We start from the raw sequence: 18,672 nt of genomic DNA on the forward strand, positions 1-18,672 counted from the left end.
AGAGGGCGCAGGCTGACAGGTCCTTTACACACATCATTACCTCATTGCACAAGCTGATTGGCCTCTGCTGATTCTGCAGCTAATGAGATTTCTTGCTCAACATTTAAATAGTCTGGTTCAGCGTTTGCTGTAATCTAGTCTTGCAGCGTACGATCAGAGCTCCTCTGAACCCCTCCACCTCCCCAGCTCCACCTGCCTAGATCTGCTGCTGGCATTTATGTGTGTCTATTTATGCAGCAGCAGCAGATCTTACATGCTCACAGCAGCATGTCTGTGTATCTATTAGCAGTGGCAAGACCATACTTGCTCTGAAGCAGCAGCAAAAATCAGCAGCAGAAGCAAAAGAAAAATCAACAGCAGCAGAAGATCAAAAATCATCATCAGCAGCAGATCTAGTCCACCAAGATCAAATACATTAACATAGTCAATAACATTCTACAACTATTCCGAGAACTGTCATGATTGAAATAATGTCATGATTATAATGAATAAAAACTACATCAGTGATACTAAAATAACTGCTTATTACAGTAGATATTTTAGAGGTAGTGTTGTAGTACTGGAGACTGGTCTTAAGACCATTTTTTGAAAGTCTTGGTCTTGTCTCAGTCTCAGATTAAAGGACTCGGGATTTTATTTCAAGACCGGTCAAGACCACAACTATCACTTAATTAGCATTGCATTGTCTGATTTCTTTGTTAACATCAATTTGATTGGATGTAAAACTTCCTGCTTCAAATGCAATCAATAACCTATTTCTAATTTCATTTATTTTGTCACTGTTGTGCCGGGTCAGAAATCAACAAGGGATTGAGTCAAAAATGTCACCAAAATTAATACAAATGCCCACAAAATTCAAGATATGATTGCAAAAAAGTACTTGTATAAGATCTTTATATTATAACATATGATATAATTAAGCAATATCAAAAGAAAGAGGGCTGTTTTCACAAATATATGCACAATTGCAAACGTGATATTGATTTTTTACAAATGTTCAATAAACAATTTTATTTTTAAAACATTAATCTCAACATTATTTATGCATTTGTAATTGTACCAATTCAGATGCAACTTCTGTTCCTCCTCTGCAGTGTAAAGATGAATTTTGTTGTTAGTGATTTCAATTGATTGGTAACCGATCTATATAGTGTCTTATTATTCTAATTTTAATTATTGATTAAAAATAAGACATTTCTCAGGCAGTAAATGTGGATCTTTCAGATGAATTTGAGGAGTGCTAGTCTGGTCTTGGTCTTGTCTCGGTCTCGACACACACTGGTCTTGGTCTCGGTTTAGGTGTTCTTGACTACACTATTCTCTATTCTCACTAGGCTCTTAAAAGCATGAAATTGACATAATATTTTCTGCCGTTTTGACGCAACAGCTCAGGATAGCCATTTAATATCGGCAAAAGACATCTTGCTGATTACTTTTTTAGTCAGAACGCACTCTGTCCATCAATAAAGAGCGACTGAAGCAGAGAGTGTGTGGTTAAAGTTAGTAAAATGGCTGAAATCATACACAGATTTTTAAAGATACCTGTGAGAGTCTATATCAGAAGTTTCATTTAGTCATTTTCCAACCAAAGTTCACAAAAACCCTCTCCATTCCACCCCAGTGTCCAATCCAACACGTGTTTTCTGGGCCACGTACACACAGACCGCCACCTCCCGTGTGCCTGCCGCTCTGTATTAAGGTAGTAGGTTAATTAATTTCAATCCCCAGAGAACAACAGGTGTTAATTTCACGGCTGTCCTATAAACCCCTTCCTGCCATAAATTATGAGGCTCAGAATAAATGACTTGAAAATACATCCACATAATTATATGAAAGAATGTGAACTCAGGACGAAAGAACAGCTATGAATAACAGGCCAAAATTATATTACTGAGAAGTGATGGAGAGAGAGAATGAAATATCTTGAAAACAGGGACCGTCAATTTTAATGCATTCTGTTTCATTTAACATATTTCATAACTATTCATGCATTATCTGCACACTTTATGACTGGTTTGCTGTAAACAAAACAAAACAATTACAAAATGTACCATAGTATTATAATGTTTTTTTTGTTTTTGTTTTTTTTGGACCTGTACCATGGTAGTACCATGTAGCATGTCATAATGTCATAATAATGTAAATAATATTTCACAATATTAATCTTTTTGCTATACTTTTGATAATATATAATATATCAAACAGAATCACACCGGCACTCTGCATACATAACTGAGCCAAAAGAGTTTAAATCCCATGAGAAGAATCATCAGACGTTATTGTAATTCACTAAACTGTGTCTGATAACATCATGAGCGAGTCTGCGGCCTGCGGCGGTCCATTTGTAAACAGCTGCCCTAGAGCTACAGCGAGAACCGAGACTTTCCCATCTGATCTCTGCAGTGAGTGAGTGTGGCCTTCAGCGACAAACCGGCTCAACACAACACAACTATCACTGTCAAAACATCTCTCTCACTCACAACCATCCTTCTACACCTTCAGAGACGTCTAAATAAAGTCTAAATGTCTGCGCTGACGTAAGTGCCAAAGTTTCGTCTAGCGAGAGAGAGCATGACAGATACAAGAAAATGGAGGAAAGAAGATTTATTCGTGAATGGATGTTTAACTCATAGCGGAGCTTAAAGGGAAGATGAGTCATTACTAGAGATCACAGAGGCGGATCGTGAGACTTTTGATTTGGGTTAGTAATCATTTTTCTATAATGTTCACTCCTGTTACCTCAAACATGTGGTTTAACTGCTGCTGTTTCCTGAATAATATCACAGCAAGGTCATGGAGCACATTTTTGATTTTGGTAGATGGTCTGAGATGATTCACTGTGTCCTGGAGTGAGTGTGTGAGGAAATAAGATGCATTGGTCTTGTCAAGAGCAGCCGTTGGGGTTTGGTGTTTCTGCTGATGAATCGGAACACAGCGGTGACACAGACCCTTGAAAAGGTCCCTGAGGTGTCGACTTCCACTCAGGTTACGCTGGCACAAGCTCTCTCAACAGCCTGGCAAAGCTCCAGTCTGATTGGCTGTGAATCAAGGCGCACAGGTTTGTATCTGTCTGCTGGGTAACAGCAACTACCTCACCACACAATCACTGAAACTTCACCAGAGAGGCCCATATATCGCTTCATATCTCCACTTATTTAGACGAAAACAGATATTTCAGCTGCACACCCTCTGAAACTAATATAATGTCAAAATTAAGATAAACATTTTATATATTTTATATATATATATAAGGCAAATGCTACTCATGTACATCGTATTCTGCATCATTCTTGCGTCTCATCATGGCCAAACGAGTGGTCACTAAATCACCACTTGTTTACTATTCCTTAAAACCTTTGAAGAACTTGAAGATTTGCCCAAACAAATGTTTCTTTCCGAAGTGACGATTCACACCTCCAGCAGAGCCATTCCCATCGCTGAAAGTAAACAACCGGACGCTTCATGCCCACTGCGTGACTTTTAATTTAACACTTCTCAGGCATGAAGCGACCATCGAATTAATCGTCGTAATGCGGACGTCTGACTCTGAACTCATTTGAACACAAGCCCAGAGCCTCAAACTCCACGTCCTCCTGGGAGTGTTTAGGGCTCTTGAAATCTCATCTTTAAATGACACTTTATGTCAGGGTGGCTGCGTTACGGCTGAAGCTGCTGTTAGCCTGATTAACACTTCATCGGATTACGTCCCTGAGAGTGTGTTAGTGTGTTTGGAGGAGCTGACGATGCGTGTGTCCGGTGATTAAACAAAACTAAGTCGGCACAGAGGATTAGCCACACTTTCAACAATAAAATGCATGTGATTAATTGCGGCCCTCTTTATCTGCTTTTCTCTGCTTCTTGTCATTTATATTCTCAGTGAAATTCATAGACATCCTTCACCCAGTTATCTTAGACAAGGTAAATTGTGTCCACAGAAGAACCAAGAGACAGATAAATCAAAGCAGCTTTGACAAACGCCAGTCCTCGTCTTTCCTAAATAATGTTTCAGCAGATGAGCTTTTCAGAAACACTGATTACAAGTTCAATTTATAAATGCATATTGAGGTCAACAATCTCCAGCGATGCATTCATTGGTTAATAAGAGATTCACACAATTATGCAACATTATATTTTGCATTTTTTTTTTTTTTTTTGTGCATTGATGAACTTTGGAAGCACATACAAGTACTGCAGCAAAATAAACACAAAAATAACACACACAAAAACACCACAGGTGAAAAGTTTGGATGTTTTTAAAGAAGACACCAAGGCTGCATTTATTTGATCAAAAATACAGTAAAAATAGTGAAATATTATTACTATTTAAAACGGCTGTTTTGTCATTTCATAATTTTTTGAAAATCGTGATAAATCATCATATTAGAATGATTTCTGAAGGATCATGTGACACTGAAGACTGGAGTAATGATGCTGAAAATTCCGCTTTGATCACAGGAATAAATTACACTTTACTATATATTCACATAGAAAACAGCTGATTTAAATTGTAATAATATTTCACTGTTTTTACTGTATTTTTGATCAAATAAATGCAGCCTTGATGAGCAGCAGAGACAAAAACATAAAAAAAAAAAAAAAATTATTCCAAACTTTTGATCAGTAATGGTAAAACAACAAATTAATCACACCCATTTCTGTCAAAAATCATATTCAAAATCAGTAACATTTCATTTTCCTGTAAAAAGTATCTAAACAGTGCAGTGTTATGAATGCATTGGCATCATTATATGGACACTTGCCTTCTTAACCTCGTACTTAATGGCCAGTTTGACTCGACTGAGCAGAGAGCGATGATGCTGGCCTTCCTCCAGCTCGGCAGATATATCTCCGTTCAAGATGGCCTCCACCTCCTCCGTGTCCCTGCACAGATCCAAAACTCCAACCACAAAGTCTTTACACTGCATAGACAGCTTCCTGTAGTCATTCTATAGAGACGGAGAGAAAGAGCAGAGAAGAGAGCACCTATTATGTCCTTTTACACAGTCTTGATGTTGTTTTTGTGCTCTACTAGATTGAATGTTGATTATTTTCCTCATATTCTCCATTGTTGCAGCTCCTCTCTTCCCAGTCTGTCAGTAACGCTCTGTTTAGTTCCTGTCTCTATGAAGCCCCTCCTTCTGAAAAGCACAATGTGCTCTGATTGGTCGACTGGAGCAGTGTGTTGTGATTGGTGTTTGGGAAATGTCCCGCCCCTTACCATAACCGCCAGTTTCAACACACTACTAACTAACTCAACCAGGCCCCGCCCCTTTATTCTGCATATGAATTATTTAAATGAGGAATACTGTGAAGAAAACTCAAGATGGAGGCGTTTCAGGAGTTCAGAAACACTGACGCTGATATAGAGAAGAACTCCCTCAAACAGCAACATTACACACTAAAGACAGATGAAGATGGAGAAAAGCAGAACAGCTCCTCTTTAAACGCTGTAAAACAGGAGCTCATCCTCCACAGAGGTCTTTCAGTTGAAAAGATTTTCAGACTCAAACAACCACTGCAACACCTGACAGAAGAGTGTCAGAATCCATCAGACTCCAACACAACACCTCTCAGCTGTAACAGTTCTCTTGGAAAGAGATCGAATGAAATTTTCTAATCTACAAAATTTGCTATTTTTTCCGAAGGGGAGATGGTTCAGTTTCTGATTGTGATCACACTGGAATTATTATTGGTTTTGGCTAAATCAATGTTTTTTCATGGAATAATAAATTATTCTTTCAGAGAACTGACTGTTCTATATCAAAACATTGCCATAATTCTAGAACATTTTCCACTTGTTCATACAGAAACAGCAGGGATTTGACCACAAAAAATATTTGGACGTTTATACAAATGTATTAATGTAAGATCAAGTTTTTGTGTGTGTCAAATGCTGCAGGATCTTTTCTCTTCACTAGCGTCACTTTTATTCATCACGTTTGAAGTTTGAATCAGTATTCTGGAATCATCCACAAACCAAAAACAAACACAATCCTTGATTTTGTTACATAAGAAAGATTTTTGTAAAATGTTTTGCTTGCAAAGCGTGTTTGTGCTATATTTCTTTACAATAACTCTTTACAATAGTTTTTATCTCACAATTCTGACTTTTTTTCTCAGAATTGTGTGATATAAAGTTACAATTGCGAGTTATAAAGTCAGAATTCTGAGATATAAACTCTATTTTGAGAAAGAAAAGTCAGAATTGCGTGAAAAGAAGTCAGAATTGTGAGATATAAACTCGTCAGAATTGATAAAACAGTCAGAATTTCACGTTTTTGTCACACAATTCTGACTTTATAAAACACAATTGTGAGTTTAAATCTCGCAATTGCAAGGAAAAAAGTCAGAATTGTGAGATAAACACTTGCAATTACCTTTTTTACAATTACTAGGGACTCACAAACGACAAACTAAAACATGAAAACAGTCGTGGATCATCCAGTAATGACAGGACAGTTCAGATTCAAGGGTATGTACATCTTTGAATGAGGCAATTTTTATAAATTCAGTCATTTTGTCTTGTGGAGTGTATGTAAACATCTAGTATGTGAAATAGCTTATTCAGGACAGTACTAAATAAAAATAACATGCAATTTTTATGATCCCTCTTACTTTGTTAAAATTAAAATGTTGCACATTCTGCAAGGGTTATGAAACTGATGAGCAGAACTGAAGCTTAGGATGCTTTTGCAGACTGAGTCAGAGAATCATCTACATTAATTGCCCGTCACAGTTTACATTAATGTTTAAATGAAATAAATGACATTAAAATTTAAAGTAATCACTTTGGTAATCCAAAATACTTTAAAATTACCACCCATTTAAAATGCAACTGTAATGAAATACAATTACTCAAATTTTGTATCTTAAATATGTAACTAAGTTTCATGTATTTCGTTACTCCCCAACCCTGGCTCTATATAAGGAGAAATGTCTTAATTTATTGCATGATACTCTCAGGTTTAATAGGTTATTTCAATTTTTCTCTAGTGATAAAGTATGTTTATAAGCTGCCGCGTAATTCATGAAATTCAGTATATATGAAGCGCCTGACGGACCATTTTCTTCTAAGAGTGTAAATCTACTAATATTCAGATGTTTCTTTAAATGAATAATTTGTGGATCCACATAAAATATTTTACATTGTTAGAAAAAGTCTTTGGAACAGAAAAAAGTTACACAGTCATTAAATCACACCATAAAACAACTGGTCAGTTAAAGTCAACATGAAATCAAAACTCACCCTATTTATAATAAGCATTAGTGAGCTTAATGTAAATGATTCACTGGTGCATATTATTTCAAAGAACTCTAGACTGATTCACTTGACATGACTAGCTGGTTCATGAGAGTCGAGTCGAGTCGAGTTTATGTGAATCATCCTGGACTGAATTATTAAACCACAGAACCGTAAATCTTTTACCACATAGAAAAGTCAGTACCGAACGCTTCTTTGCTTCATTTAAAAACATCATTATCAGGATGGAATAAGCATAATCAAACAGCGTGCAGTCCTCCATCAGATAGACGTCATATCAGTGTGATCTCCCAGCATGCACTGCTGCTGAGGTTCTGTTTAAAACATGACATGCTGTGTGCTTTATTGTTCTCTGTGGGATTCATTATACCTTCTCACACCACCAGGACGACAACAAACCTCTTATCAGCATGAGAAAAGCAATATAACTGACCATATGTTACATGAGAATCAGAGACCAGACATCATGACGGTTATCAAAGAGGATCATGGGAGAATGTGCCCACTAAGACTAAGGTAAAGTATACAAGAACTAAAGCAATATTTAGGTGAATCTCACAAAAAAGTCACATTTCACTCCAAAATCAAAATAATATATATATATCTGATTCTCATAAATTTAAATCAGCATAATGTTGTATCGCCTTTACGATGATTTAAATAAAAAATACAAATACTTACATCATGAATAAACACAATTGATATTTGTTAAACATTGCAGCACTGACATTTGCATTAAAGTAATGAGATGTGCTTAACTGTCATGAAAACAATGCAAAAAAATTATGTTCTTACAAATAATCTCAATTTCTTTTGAAATATGACCTGTTCTAAACAGGCTGGTTCACACATTTAGGAATTATTACATATCTATCAGTGTTTTTTGTGAATCAGTGAACTTTAAATACACATGAGATCTGCAGCTAAATAACACACAACATAATTCATAATTCTGTCTGAAATAAAGGCTCTTGTTCAGAGCTGAAGAGAGAGCTCAGTTTATCTGAGTGAATCTCTGCACAGATCAAAATAACTGATCAGAATCTACAGCGATTCAGTTGTCCAGACGGACAGACAAACAGATACGCTGACAGACAGTCTAACCTTGACATAAAAGCTGAATCAGCAAGCATGACAATTAGTTACTGTTAGTCTGAGTTAGTGAAAATTGTGTAGTCAAACATATTTACCAGAAAGAAGCCAGTGTGCTGCGATGTCTCTTTATTACGGTTCTTTTTATCCTGTCGACGGCGGCAGCACAAACACACACGCAACAGAAGTTAAAAATGTTGTTAAAATGGAGATAAATGTTAAGAATAAGAGATGCAAATATAAGATGAACTCTGATTCTGAGAGAGTTGGGGATGGAGGAAGAAATTTAAGTTTGACATACAACAAAATGCAGCTCGAGAGAGGCCACGTTCACACCGCAGGCTCATTCTGAATAGGACAACCAGAAAATGAGTCAACGAATCTGATTCAAATCGATCTGTTTGACTGATTCATCAAAACCAACTCAAAAGAGTCAAATGTTTATGAATCGGACATCACGGTTTGTGCTGTGTCACTTTAAATTATGCCACCTTATTTGCGGGAATTGGAAAAAATAGAGGCAAAACAATCTCATGGCAAAGACACGTAACTATTTTATGTTTTGTCAAATTGGTGGCTAATTCATACGAAATCGTACAATCTCATTCACACGAACTGCTTAGGCCTCACCTTCATGCTTACATTTTTTTTTAAAAATCACACATTTTCGCACAATTCTCATCATACAAATACATATGAAATCGTAAAATAGTTACGTTTTCCCACGAGATTGAGTTGAAATGACACTGGAGTATGGAAGCTTGTTTCCGCCACTGAATAAAAAATAAATAACTGCGACTTTATCTCACAATTCTGATTTTTTTTCTTGCAATTGCAAGTTTACGCCTCAGAATTCTGACTTTTATTCTCAGAACTGATATAAACTCACAATTGTGAGTTATAAAGTCAGAATTGCATAATATAAAGTCAGAATCGCGTGATATAAAGTCAAATTGTAAGTAATAAAGTCAAAATTGCGAGTTGTAAAGTCATAATTGAGTGATATAAAGTCAGAATTGCGAGATATAAACTGGCAATTGCAAGAAGAAAGTCAAAATTGTGAGTTTATATCCCACAATTGTGAGTTTATAACTCACAATTGAGAGTTCATTTCTCGCACTTCTGAGAAAATAAGTCAGAATTATGAGATATAAACTTGCAATTGCGAATTAAAAAGTCAGAATTGCAAGATAAGAAAACTGGAAATTGCATGAAGGAAGAATTGCAAGAAAAAAAAGTCGAATTGTGAGTTTATATCCCACAATTGTGAGTTTATAACTCACAATTCTGACATTATAACTCGCAATTGCCAATTCTGAGAAAAAAAGTCAGAATTGCGAGATAAATTCGCAATTACCTTTTTTTATTTTTATTTAGTAACAAGCTCCATACTGGAGCAAGACAGAATCATACTGAAACGTGAATGAAAAATATGCGTAGATTGGAACTAAAACAAATCGATCCTGCACAGACCTCTAAGATGAAGTACTAAAATAACTAAAACAAACTAAGTAAACTAAAAACTATAAAGACATATTAAAAACTAAAAGCAAATATTTAAAAACTTGCTAACAGAACACTTGCAAACACAATGTTTTCACGACTGATGGGATCAGGAGTGACTCCTGTATTCTAATTTCGGAGATTTGCTCTTGCATTTAAAAGTGGTTGTGACTCCCCAGAACGCTGCTGTGTGTACGTGGCCAATAAAACTATTATGCAAAATGCTTAAGGAACAATTAATTCAATGCATGGTCTAATATGCATGACATTAAAGCAAAAAAATATGGTGCAAACAAAAAATACCATGTTGGTCCAGTCATCCTACCTTAAACTCCTTTTCGATGTTGGCGAGTTTGGCGAGCTCGTTGCTCAGCTCCAGCGCGGTCAGTACGGGGTCCTCGCTGGACAGAGAGAGATACGCCGGGCTGGCGAGTCCACGATACGCATTTATCCTAGAGCGCGAGTGGCTGAACGAGTCCTTCCTCTGCTTCTCCGTGCAGTCGGCGCACTTGCAGAAGTAGTCGTGCGGCCGCTCGATCCTGGCGCCCTTCATCAGCAGCATGTGCACCACCTCGTATTTCTGGCAGTGGGCGGCCAAGATGATAGGCGTGATATCGGGCGAGAACCGCGTACCGTCCTCGTCGTACGAGTAGAAGTCGTCGTCCTGCAGCTCGCAGGGGCTGCGGGTCAGTCGTTCGTCGCTCGCGAAGGACGGATGTCCCAGCAGGGCCTCCACGATACGAATGTAACCTTTGGAAATGGCCAGCAGGAGCGCATCCCCGACACGGGCCAGGTTGTCTCGCCGCAGGAGCAGCTCGGTGACCTCCAGGTGTTCGTTTCCAACGGCCAACTGCAGTCCGTTCTGTCCCATGTAGTCGACGCAGTTCACGTTGAGCGTGGGAGATTCTTCCAGCATCTTTCGGACCACTGGGATATTGCCGTACTCCGCTGCATCTAGAAAGCGTTCTTCCTCCGCCGTGAGGCTGCTGCCCCGAGCGTTGAACATGAACGCCGGACCGCGAATTGCCTGCCGGCGGCCCTTTTCCCGCGGTAGAGTCATCCTGCGTTGGGGGAAAGTATCAGAGGATTTCCTGCAAAGTGAAAAACAAGTATATTTACCAATCAAAGACCCTATCCGTCAAGCTCATCCGAGTGGAAATGACTTCCTCTGCACCTAGCCGCTCGGTTAAATCTCATATCACTCTCTGACAAACCTCCAACAAGTTGAGTGTCTCACAGCTGACAAGTGCTGTATCAACAGGGACGTGATCCCGCAGGGAGGCAGAGCAGAAGGTGATTCAGGCCGGACGGTCCTGCTGAAGGCGAGATCGCCCTCTGACTTTTAATAGCTTTTTAATGAAACGCAACAGATGCCACATTCAGACAACAGGTGGAGTGACGTCTGCTGACTCACATTTAGTAAGCTCTCGAGGTGAACAGAACACACAACAGCAACAGTAAATGAGAGTTAGTTTCGTCTTCTATCTTTTGTTGATTAACATTAATGACTGCAGCAGGTTTATTAGGCTGCTGTCACTTTAAGAGCTGCACGGATCCAATATACTGTTACACATGCGTTTTCTTTCTCAACTGTTTACATTCATTTAATACATAACTGACTTTGTTTATGAGGATACTTGCCAAAAACGGCAAGTACATTGACATTCTGTGTATCTGAAGCCCACAGTATACTTCACTTATGTGTGTTCGGCCCCGTCTCGGAGTTGGAGCGTGTGCACAGAAAGCCACCTGGGGAACAGTATTTCTTTTGCAGCTTAATGCGCCTTTAATAACACTGTCTAATATCAAGCACATCCTGCAGTTTAGCAACAGTAGACTGCATTTTATAACACTCATTTATTCAGCTGATTTGGATGTTAAGTTTTGGCTTTTAGGGAGGAACGAAGGAAAGGTAAGTGTGCAGGATGGAATGCTGCAGCGGCACAACAAACATTTTATGTTGATAATCTTGTTTTCATAATCGTTGGAAGCCAAAATCAAAATTGAAAAATCAATTACGATTAATCGCACAGCACTAACGTGGAACACATTTTACAGTGTTCACATTTATTGGGCCTGTGGCCTTGTGGGTAGTTGACAAACTCCTGACATCATTGTGAAAACTGCAGGTTTGAATGCAGCAGGTCCAATCACATGCTTTCCTCTCTACAGTCTGTATCATACAAAGTCAAAAAAAAAAAAAAACATCCTAAAAATTTTAAGAATTGTTTGGGAGTTTGGAAACTGGTACAAGAACTTTGCCACATTGTTTTCTCCCAATTACAAACGTTTATTCTGAGAGGGTTTCCACACCTTTTGGCCAATGAATTTCCATGTCTTTTGACAGTAATATTGTGCTTTTAAACTCCCTTGTATGAAAATGTCAGAAAATCCACCAACACTGTTTACTGAGCCACAATCATGCTGTACTAAATCAAATAAAACACATTACGCCACAAACAAACTTATCTGCTTCAACACAATTAAATCCTTCAACAACAGCACACAGTGCCAGCAAAAATCATGAAAACAGAAATGAAAAGCCAAAAGAAACTGCATTAATTCTGGTAGTGTACACATATAAAAAAACTTCAGCACAAGCCTTATTTACAACAAGCTTAATGCAATGTTTGAGTAAATGAACAGAATGTAGGGCTGCACGATATTGGAAAAAACTGACATTTTGTCACAATATTTTGTTTTTCTGTTATATTTATTGTGATATGAAAAACAAACTTTGTTAAAGATACAAAAGTGATTTTCTCTTTGTATTTTGTTGTTTGATTAACATTAATGACAGACATCAGTAGTTTTATTAGGCTGCTGTCACTTTAAGAGCAAATGCACGGATCTAATACAACGATACGCATCCATTTTCTTTCTCAACTGTTTACGTTCACATAAGCCATAAGTGACTGCGTTTACGAGGATACTCAGTGAGATTTTGCGTGTGTGTGTCTGTTAAAGCACAAATAGTCGCAAAGCGTTCAGCATGCAAGTTCTAAAATGATTTCTCTTTCTTCCACTGAAATGGTTTAAAATCGCTTGAATGTTTAAACTGACAGAAGCAAATGATAAACTTTCGCTTTATGATGGTTAAACTCTGCAATTAATCTGAAAATCACATGCATTTCTAACTACGATCCCTACTTGACATCGCACATCCTGCGACGTGACCAACGCTGATGCGCACATCGTGTGTCGCTGCTAAAACGATATATCGTACAGCCCTAATAGAATGAGTTTGTTTAATTTAAAGGCTGAATTTATTCTCTGAAGCGAGATGGACGCCGTCTTCCGGATTTACTTGAGCGGGAAATTCATTTCACACAGCTCAGGTCCCTCGAGCACCAGACGCCCGAGAGCAGAAGCATTCAGCTCGAAATCTGGTGCACAAATTCTCCATGCTGACACTTCTACCATGACCATCCAATAAACGCAAAGAGCCCTAAAAGCCCTGGACTCCAGCAAACAACCCAAACTGACTTCAGGAGAGAGGTATGAATTAACTTCCTACTGCATACACAATGGCATCATAACACATATGGAATTTTGGGAATTGTGTAGTGAACAAAACTGTGAAACAAAGAAAAACTCTCTTACATTTGAGCTTACTTATTATTATTATTATTTTTTATGTTTAAATTACATTTTATGCATTTGTCAGAGGCTTCCATCTTACATTGCATTCAACGTATACATTTTATCAGTTCATGTATTCCCTGGGAATCAAACACATGACCTTGGCGTTTACTTGAGCTTCACCTTACTTGAGGAACACCAGTTTAAGTGAATTAGTTTTGTAAAGAAGTGCACATAGCTCAGTTTATATTTGTCTACAACATGATGAATGTCAAGCATTTAAGCATAAGCATTTATGTTTAAAAAAAGTATTTAAGATCATAAACCAGCTAAAAAATGTTCCCAAAACGTTCTCAGAACATGCATTTGGTGAACGTTGTTTTAAGGTTTACAGAATGTTAGGGGAAAATTCAGTGTTTGCTGGAAAGAAACATAAATTCTCAAAATAAATAAATCAAAATGGTCAAATATTGGCTAATTAATGGTCCTGGTTGATGCAGTATATTGTTTACTGAATATTAACATCAGACAAAGATCTGTTTTGAGGATTTTTGTGAATATCACAGCAATTTCATAGCATCTCATCCGAATGCTTACCTAATGTTTATGATATTGGAGCAAAACAATCAGAAATTCTGTGTTGAGCTGAATCACATTTAGAGAGAGAGAAACTGTGAGCTGAATCTATTTCTACTCCTTTCATTAAAACACCCTCTCCACTATTGTGAAAAATGGATCAATAGATATAAATTATGCAGCTCGGAGTTAATCAGGTGCAAAAGTGAGAGTTAAACATGCATAAAATTTTAAAACGTGCCTGCTGTGTGTGTCTGTATATATGTTCATTCAGACTGAGGAAGGCCGATCTGTCATCCTGCCGCTCTGTTTACTCAGAAAGAACACATCTGTGTGTATTTCAGAGTCTGGACAGCATGTTCACAGCAGCACATCCACCGCTAATGATCTGCATCCGTCACACAAATGGTCATTTTGACTCAGTGATGTATTGAAAGACCATTTCCAGCTCTGAATTAATTTTCATGTCTATCCTGAAAAGCAAATGTTAACACTGAGCTTATAAATCAAGATGTGAAGGTTGACATCATACTTCTTTAGAGGCCACATATAACTATATTATTTTGCAACTTATTGTGCTGTATTTTCTGATTGATATTTGTGCATATGTAGTGCATGTGTAGGATCAGTATAGCATGCTTTTAAAAGTGTTGAAAGAGTCCCGTCTCAAATAAAACACATGTATGACCTGTCTAATCAGATCTTGGATATTATTGAATAAAAGCATCTGCCGAATGCATACACGTAAATGTAAATGTAGACATGCATGATGATTAATAGCATCGTCTGGTGGTGGAAACAACATTTGAAGTAAAATGGCTTCTTTGTCTTTTTGCTAAGGCTTATTTTTATAGCATTTTATGTCGGCTATTACATTTTCTAACCTATTTGCATAATTTGACAAAATTACATCTTGATTGGAAAGATGCAAGTAATGAACATATTCTTCAAGAGATTTTTACCTGGATTTTTCTTCGTTTTCCATCACACTTTTGAAACAAAACTATTTAAGCTCAAATTGTTCATTGTGGTGGAAATTTTAAAGTTTTAAAGAAATTGTTATAAATAAATAGTTGATGTTTATTTCAGCTTTTCTTTACATTATTATAGTTTAAAAAATATATGAACATTTTTATAATCGACAGAGAGATTTTGAAAGACTTTATCTGACTGACTTCAGTAGATAAATGGCGCTTTAAGGTTTATTTCTTATATTAGAACATATTTTAAGACATTTCTACATCAAGTTATTAATGAAAACAGCTTACAGAGGGAGATGAGCAAGACAATGAACTACATTCATCTGTAAATGTATTTTCATACATTTACAAATGAATGTGATAATATCTAGGCTAATAATTCACACAAAGAAATGTACTGAAATCTTATTTCTTAGACTTTTCATATTATTACAATGATTTATTCTGCTTTTTCGCGCCTTACGTGTCATTTCACTGGTTTTCCTCGAAGCTCAGAGACGTGTGTGTGAGTTTGTAGAGTTGTGAACACTCACATGTTGTAGCGGTAATATCCTGAAGAGTCTCGGACCGTCTGGACGGATTTCAGGTGATGTGCGTCCAAACCGCCGTTCTCCTCTTTCCAGCACTGCTCATCTTCATCCTCAGAAAACGACACTCTTTTCTGGTATTTGGATCCTCTGCCTTTCATGGACATGCAGACAGTGAGAGTGACAGCTGCTCCGGGACTCCAGCGCTGCTCACTGCAGGTGAAGCTCTGACAGACTCCAGCATCAGCATCAGGAGCGCGCGCGCGCGTGCACGAACAGCAGCCCTGCCCACATCAGTCCGTCAGCAGCCCTCATTATAACAAGACAAGCAGAGGTCAAAGGGTAATCAATTAGCCTTTTGTGTGTGTGTCTCTATTTGAGAATAAATATTTTCCAAGAATTTAGATAAATCTGACAAAAATATAAAATGTTTTAAAATAAACACTATTCTGCCTCAGTTTTCCATTGTTATCTTCTGATGAGAATGTATTTATATTTATTTTACTGCTACTATTACTTTGTCTTTTATCATTATTATTTTTATTTATTTGTTGTATTTTTTTTTTTTACTTTTTATTTTATAAATATTTTATTATTTTCTTTCACCCTAAATGTATCTTAAAAAATCTTTAAAAAATCATAAATAAACAAAATAAACACTATTATTTAAAATATTAATTAAAATGTATATAACGCTATACTTTATATAAAATAAACGCTTAATAACAATGCATATGTATATATATATATATATATATATATATATATATATATATATATATATATATGGTATTACTCTTATAAAGTTTATATCATAATATAATTATAAAATTAAAGTATTTAAATTCTATAAAGATATATATATATATATATATATATATATATATATATATATATTATAGCGTTTTAAATGTTTTAAATGTTCACTTTATATATATATATATATATATATATATATGTAGTGAACACATTTTAAATGTTATAATTTATTTAATGCTATACTTTGTATAAAATATAAGATATATATATATATATATATATATATATATATATATTATAGCGTTTTAAATGTTTTAAATGTTCACTTTATATATATATATAGTGAACACATTTTAAATGTTATAATTTATTTAATGTTATACTTTGTATAAAATATAAAATATAAAATATTTATATATATATATATATATCATTATAAAATATAAATCTTTAAATTCTAATACATTATGTATCTAAATGTATATATATATATATATATATGTGTGTGTGTGTGTGTGTGTGTGTGTCTACTGTTTTATTGTAAATGTATTAGTTATATATATATATATATATACACACACACACACACACACATATATATATATATATATATATATATATATATATACACACACACACACACACACACACATATATATATATATATATATATATATATATATATATATACACACACACACACACACACACACACACACACACACACATATATATATATATATATACACACACACACACACTTTGCACAATCCAGTCTGACGTTTCTGAATATCAGTTAGCAAGACTTTGATTCTGTCAGTCTTTTGAGATAATGGAACGAACACGGAGAAATTGATTACACGAGAGAAAGCCGGAGGACATCCTGATCAATAACAGCACTGACAGACAATTACCGCTGAAATGGTTGGTCGGCTGCGTATTTAGACAAACCTCTTCATATGCATTTGATTAACAAAAGGGCAAAGGTCAATCCAGTCAATAACTGTTTTAGTGATGTTGCAATTAAATGAGGTGGTTTTCTTTCTGTCTATGAAAAGGAAAAACTGTTCTGTGCCGTTTAAGAGCTTTCTCTCTCTGTGCGTCAGACGTGCTCTCCAAACTAAATTAGGTTTGGGAATTATAGATAATCATAATTATGCGGAACAGTTGTCTAAATTTGGATAAAGCTTATCAATAGAGCAAACTCAGCATCTGTCATTGGCATATGAAAATCATTTGGGAACAGACTGACCTAATTCAGTCACAATCTAAAGTTAAAATAAAACACAATATCAGCTACACTCTAAAAAAAAAAAATGCTGGGTTATTTCAACCCAAATTTTTAACCCAACCATTGGGTTTGTCAATATTTGACACAATTTCAGGTTGAAACAACCCAGCATTTTTTAGAATGTATTTTTCAGACAGAATATCAGACCAGCTTCAGAGAATGAAGATTTCACTAGTAATTTTCTCTGCACACTTACATGAATAAAATGTTCATCACAAGTTGATCTGCTTTCAAATATCATGTCACATTTAATGGCCGTTTCACATTTATCCCAATGAAATCAGAGCGGAAGGTCTCTTGTGGACATGGGAAATGTCATCTGTTTCATGGAGTGTGACTGTACAGAAACGAAGAGCCCTTGGTTCTCTAAAGCTGCTCTCCATCATGACAACCAGAGGATGATCAAAGAATCCTCCATGAGTTTTCCTCTAGGAACAGAAGAACGTTTAACGTCCCGCTGTAGGCCTCTTGTATTGAGTAGAGGACACAGAGAAGCCAGATGCACTTAAGCAGAAGTGAATAGATGAGTCAATATGAAGCGCTGTGTGTGTCCTCGTTCATGAGCTGCAGGTCTTAATGTTGAGTGGAAAACAAAAGGACCCCAAGTGACCTGATCATTCAGCAGGACCAGAACAGCATGTATTGAGACAGATTAACCTTTTAATGCTCAAAACGATTGAGGGAGCTGAGTAGAAGACAAAAGACATTACTGTTAAATTTACAACAAAAATATCTGAGTTACTTTTTCAAATATGCAACGCAAGTTACTTTTCTGTCCCCATGTTGAAAGAAATAAAGTGTTGAGGCGTCGTGTGCGCTGTGTGAACATGATGAGTATACATTTACATGACAACAAATATACTAAAAACAGAAAAGTTTTTCCTTTGTGTTTTTCGTGTACAGACGACACCAGTGTTAAAATGATCCCCGTTCACACAGATACGCAAAAACAACTAAAAACGCTGTATTCTGCTGCCAGGCCAGTAGATGGCGATGTCACTTTGTTTGACGTCACCGTTTTCACACATTTGTGCTTTTGTAGTTTACGCGGAGATGATAACGGTATCACTTTCAAAAACTCGCACTTTGAAACCAGTTTTC

At 36.4% G+C, this 18,672-nt stretch overlaps 1 protein-coding gene across 2 annotated transcripts in view; it reads right to left on the reverse strand.

Moving 5' to 3' along the window:
• Window positions 1-15,826, reverse strand: part of trpc3 (transient receptor potential cation channel, subfamily C, member 3) — a 32,577-nt gene extending 16,751 nt beyond the window's left edge. The window contains exons 1-4 of one of the 2 annotated variants that reach the window (XM_051861042.1): window positions 15,528-15,826; window positions 10,182-10,947; window positions 8,452-8,502; window positions 4,761-4,946 (exon numbers count right to left, since the gene is read on the reverse strand). In XM_051861042.1, the coding sequence (XP_051717002.1) occupies window positions 4,761-4,946; window positions 8,452-8,502; window positions 10,182-10,947; window positions 15,528-15,688 (1,164 nt within the window). In that variant the 5' untranslated portion in view covers window positions 15,689-15,826. The remainder of the gene's footprint in view (window positions 1-4,760; window positions 4,947-8,451; window positions 8,503-10,181; window positions 10,948-15,527) is intronic. The other variant, XM_051861043.1, reaches the window with a different exon arrangement.
• Between the last annotated feature and the right edge of the window lie 2,846 nt (window positions 15,827-18,672).

Source organism: Ctenopharyngodon idella, chromosome 14 (genome assembly GCF_019924925.1).
Source record: "Ctenopharyngodon idella isolate HZGC_01 chromosome 14, HZGC01, whole genome shotgun sequence".
In the NCBI taxonomy this organism is placed as follows: Eukaryota; Metazoa; Chordata; class Actinopteri; order Cypriniformes; family Xenocyprididae; genus Ctenopharyngodon; species Ctenopharyngodon idella.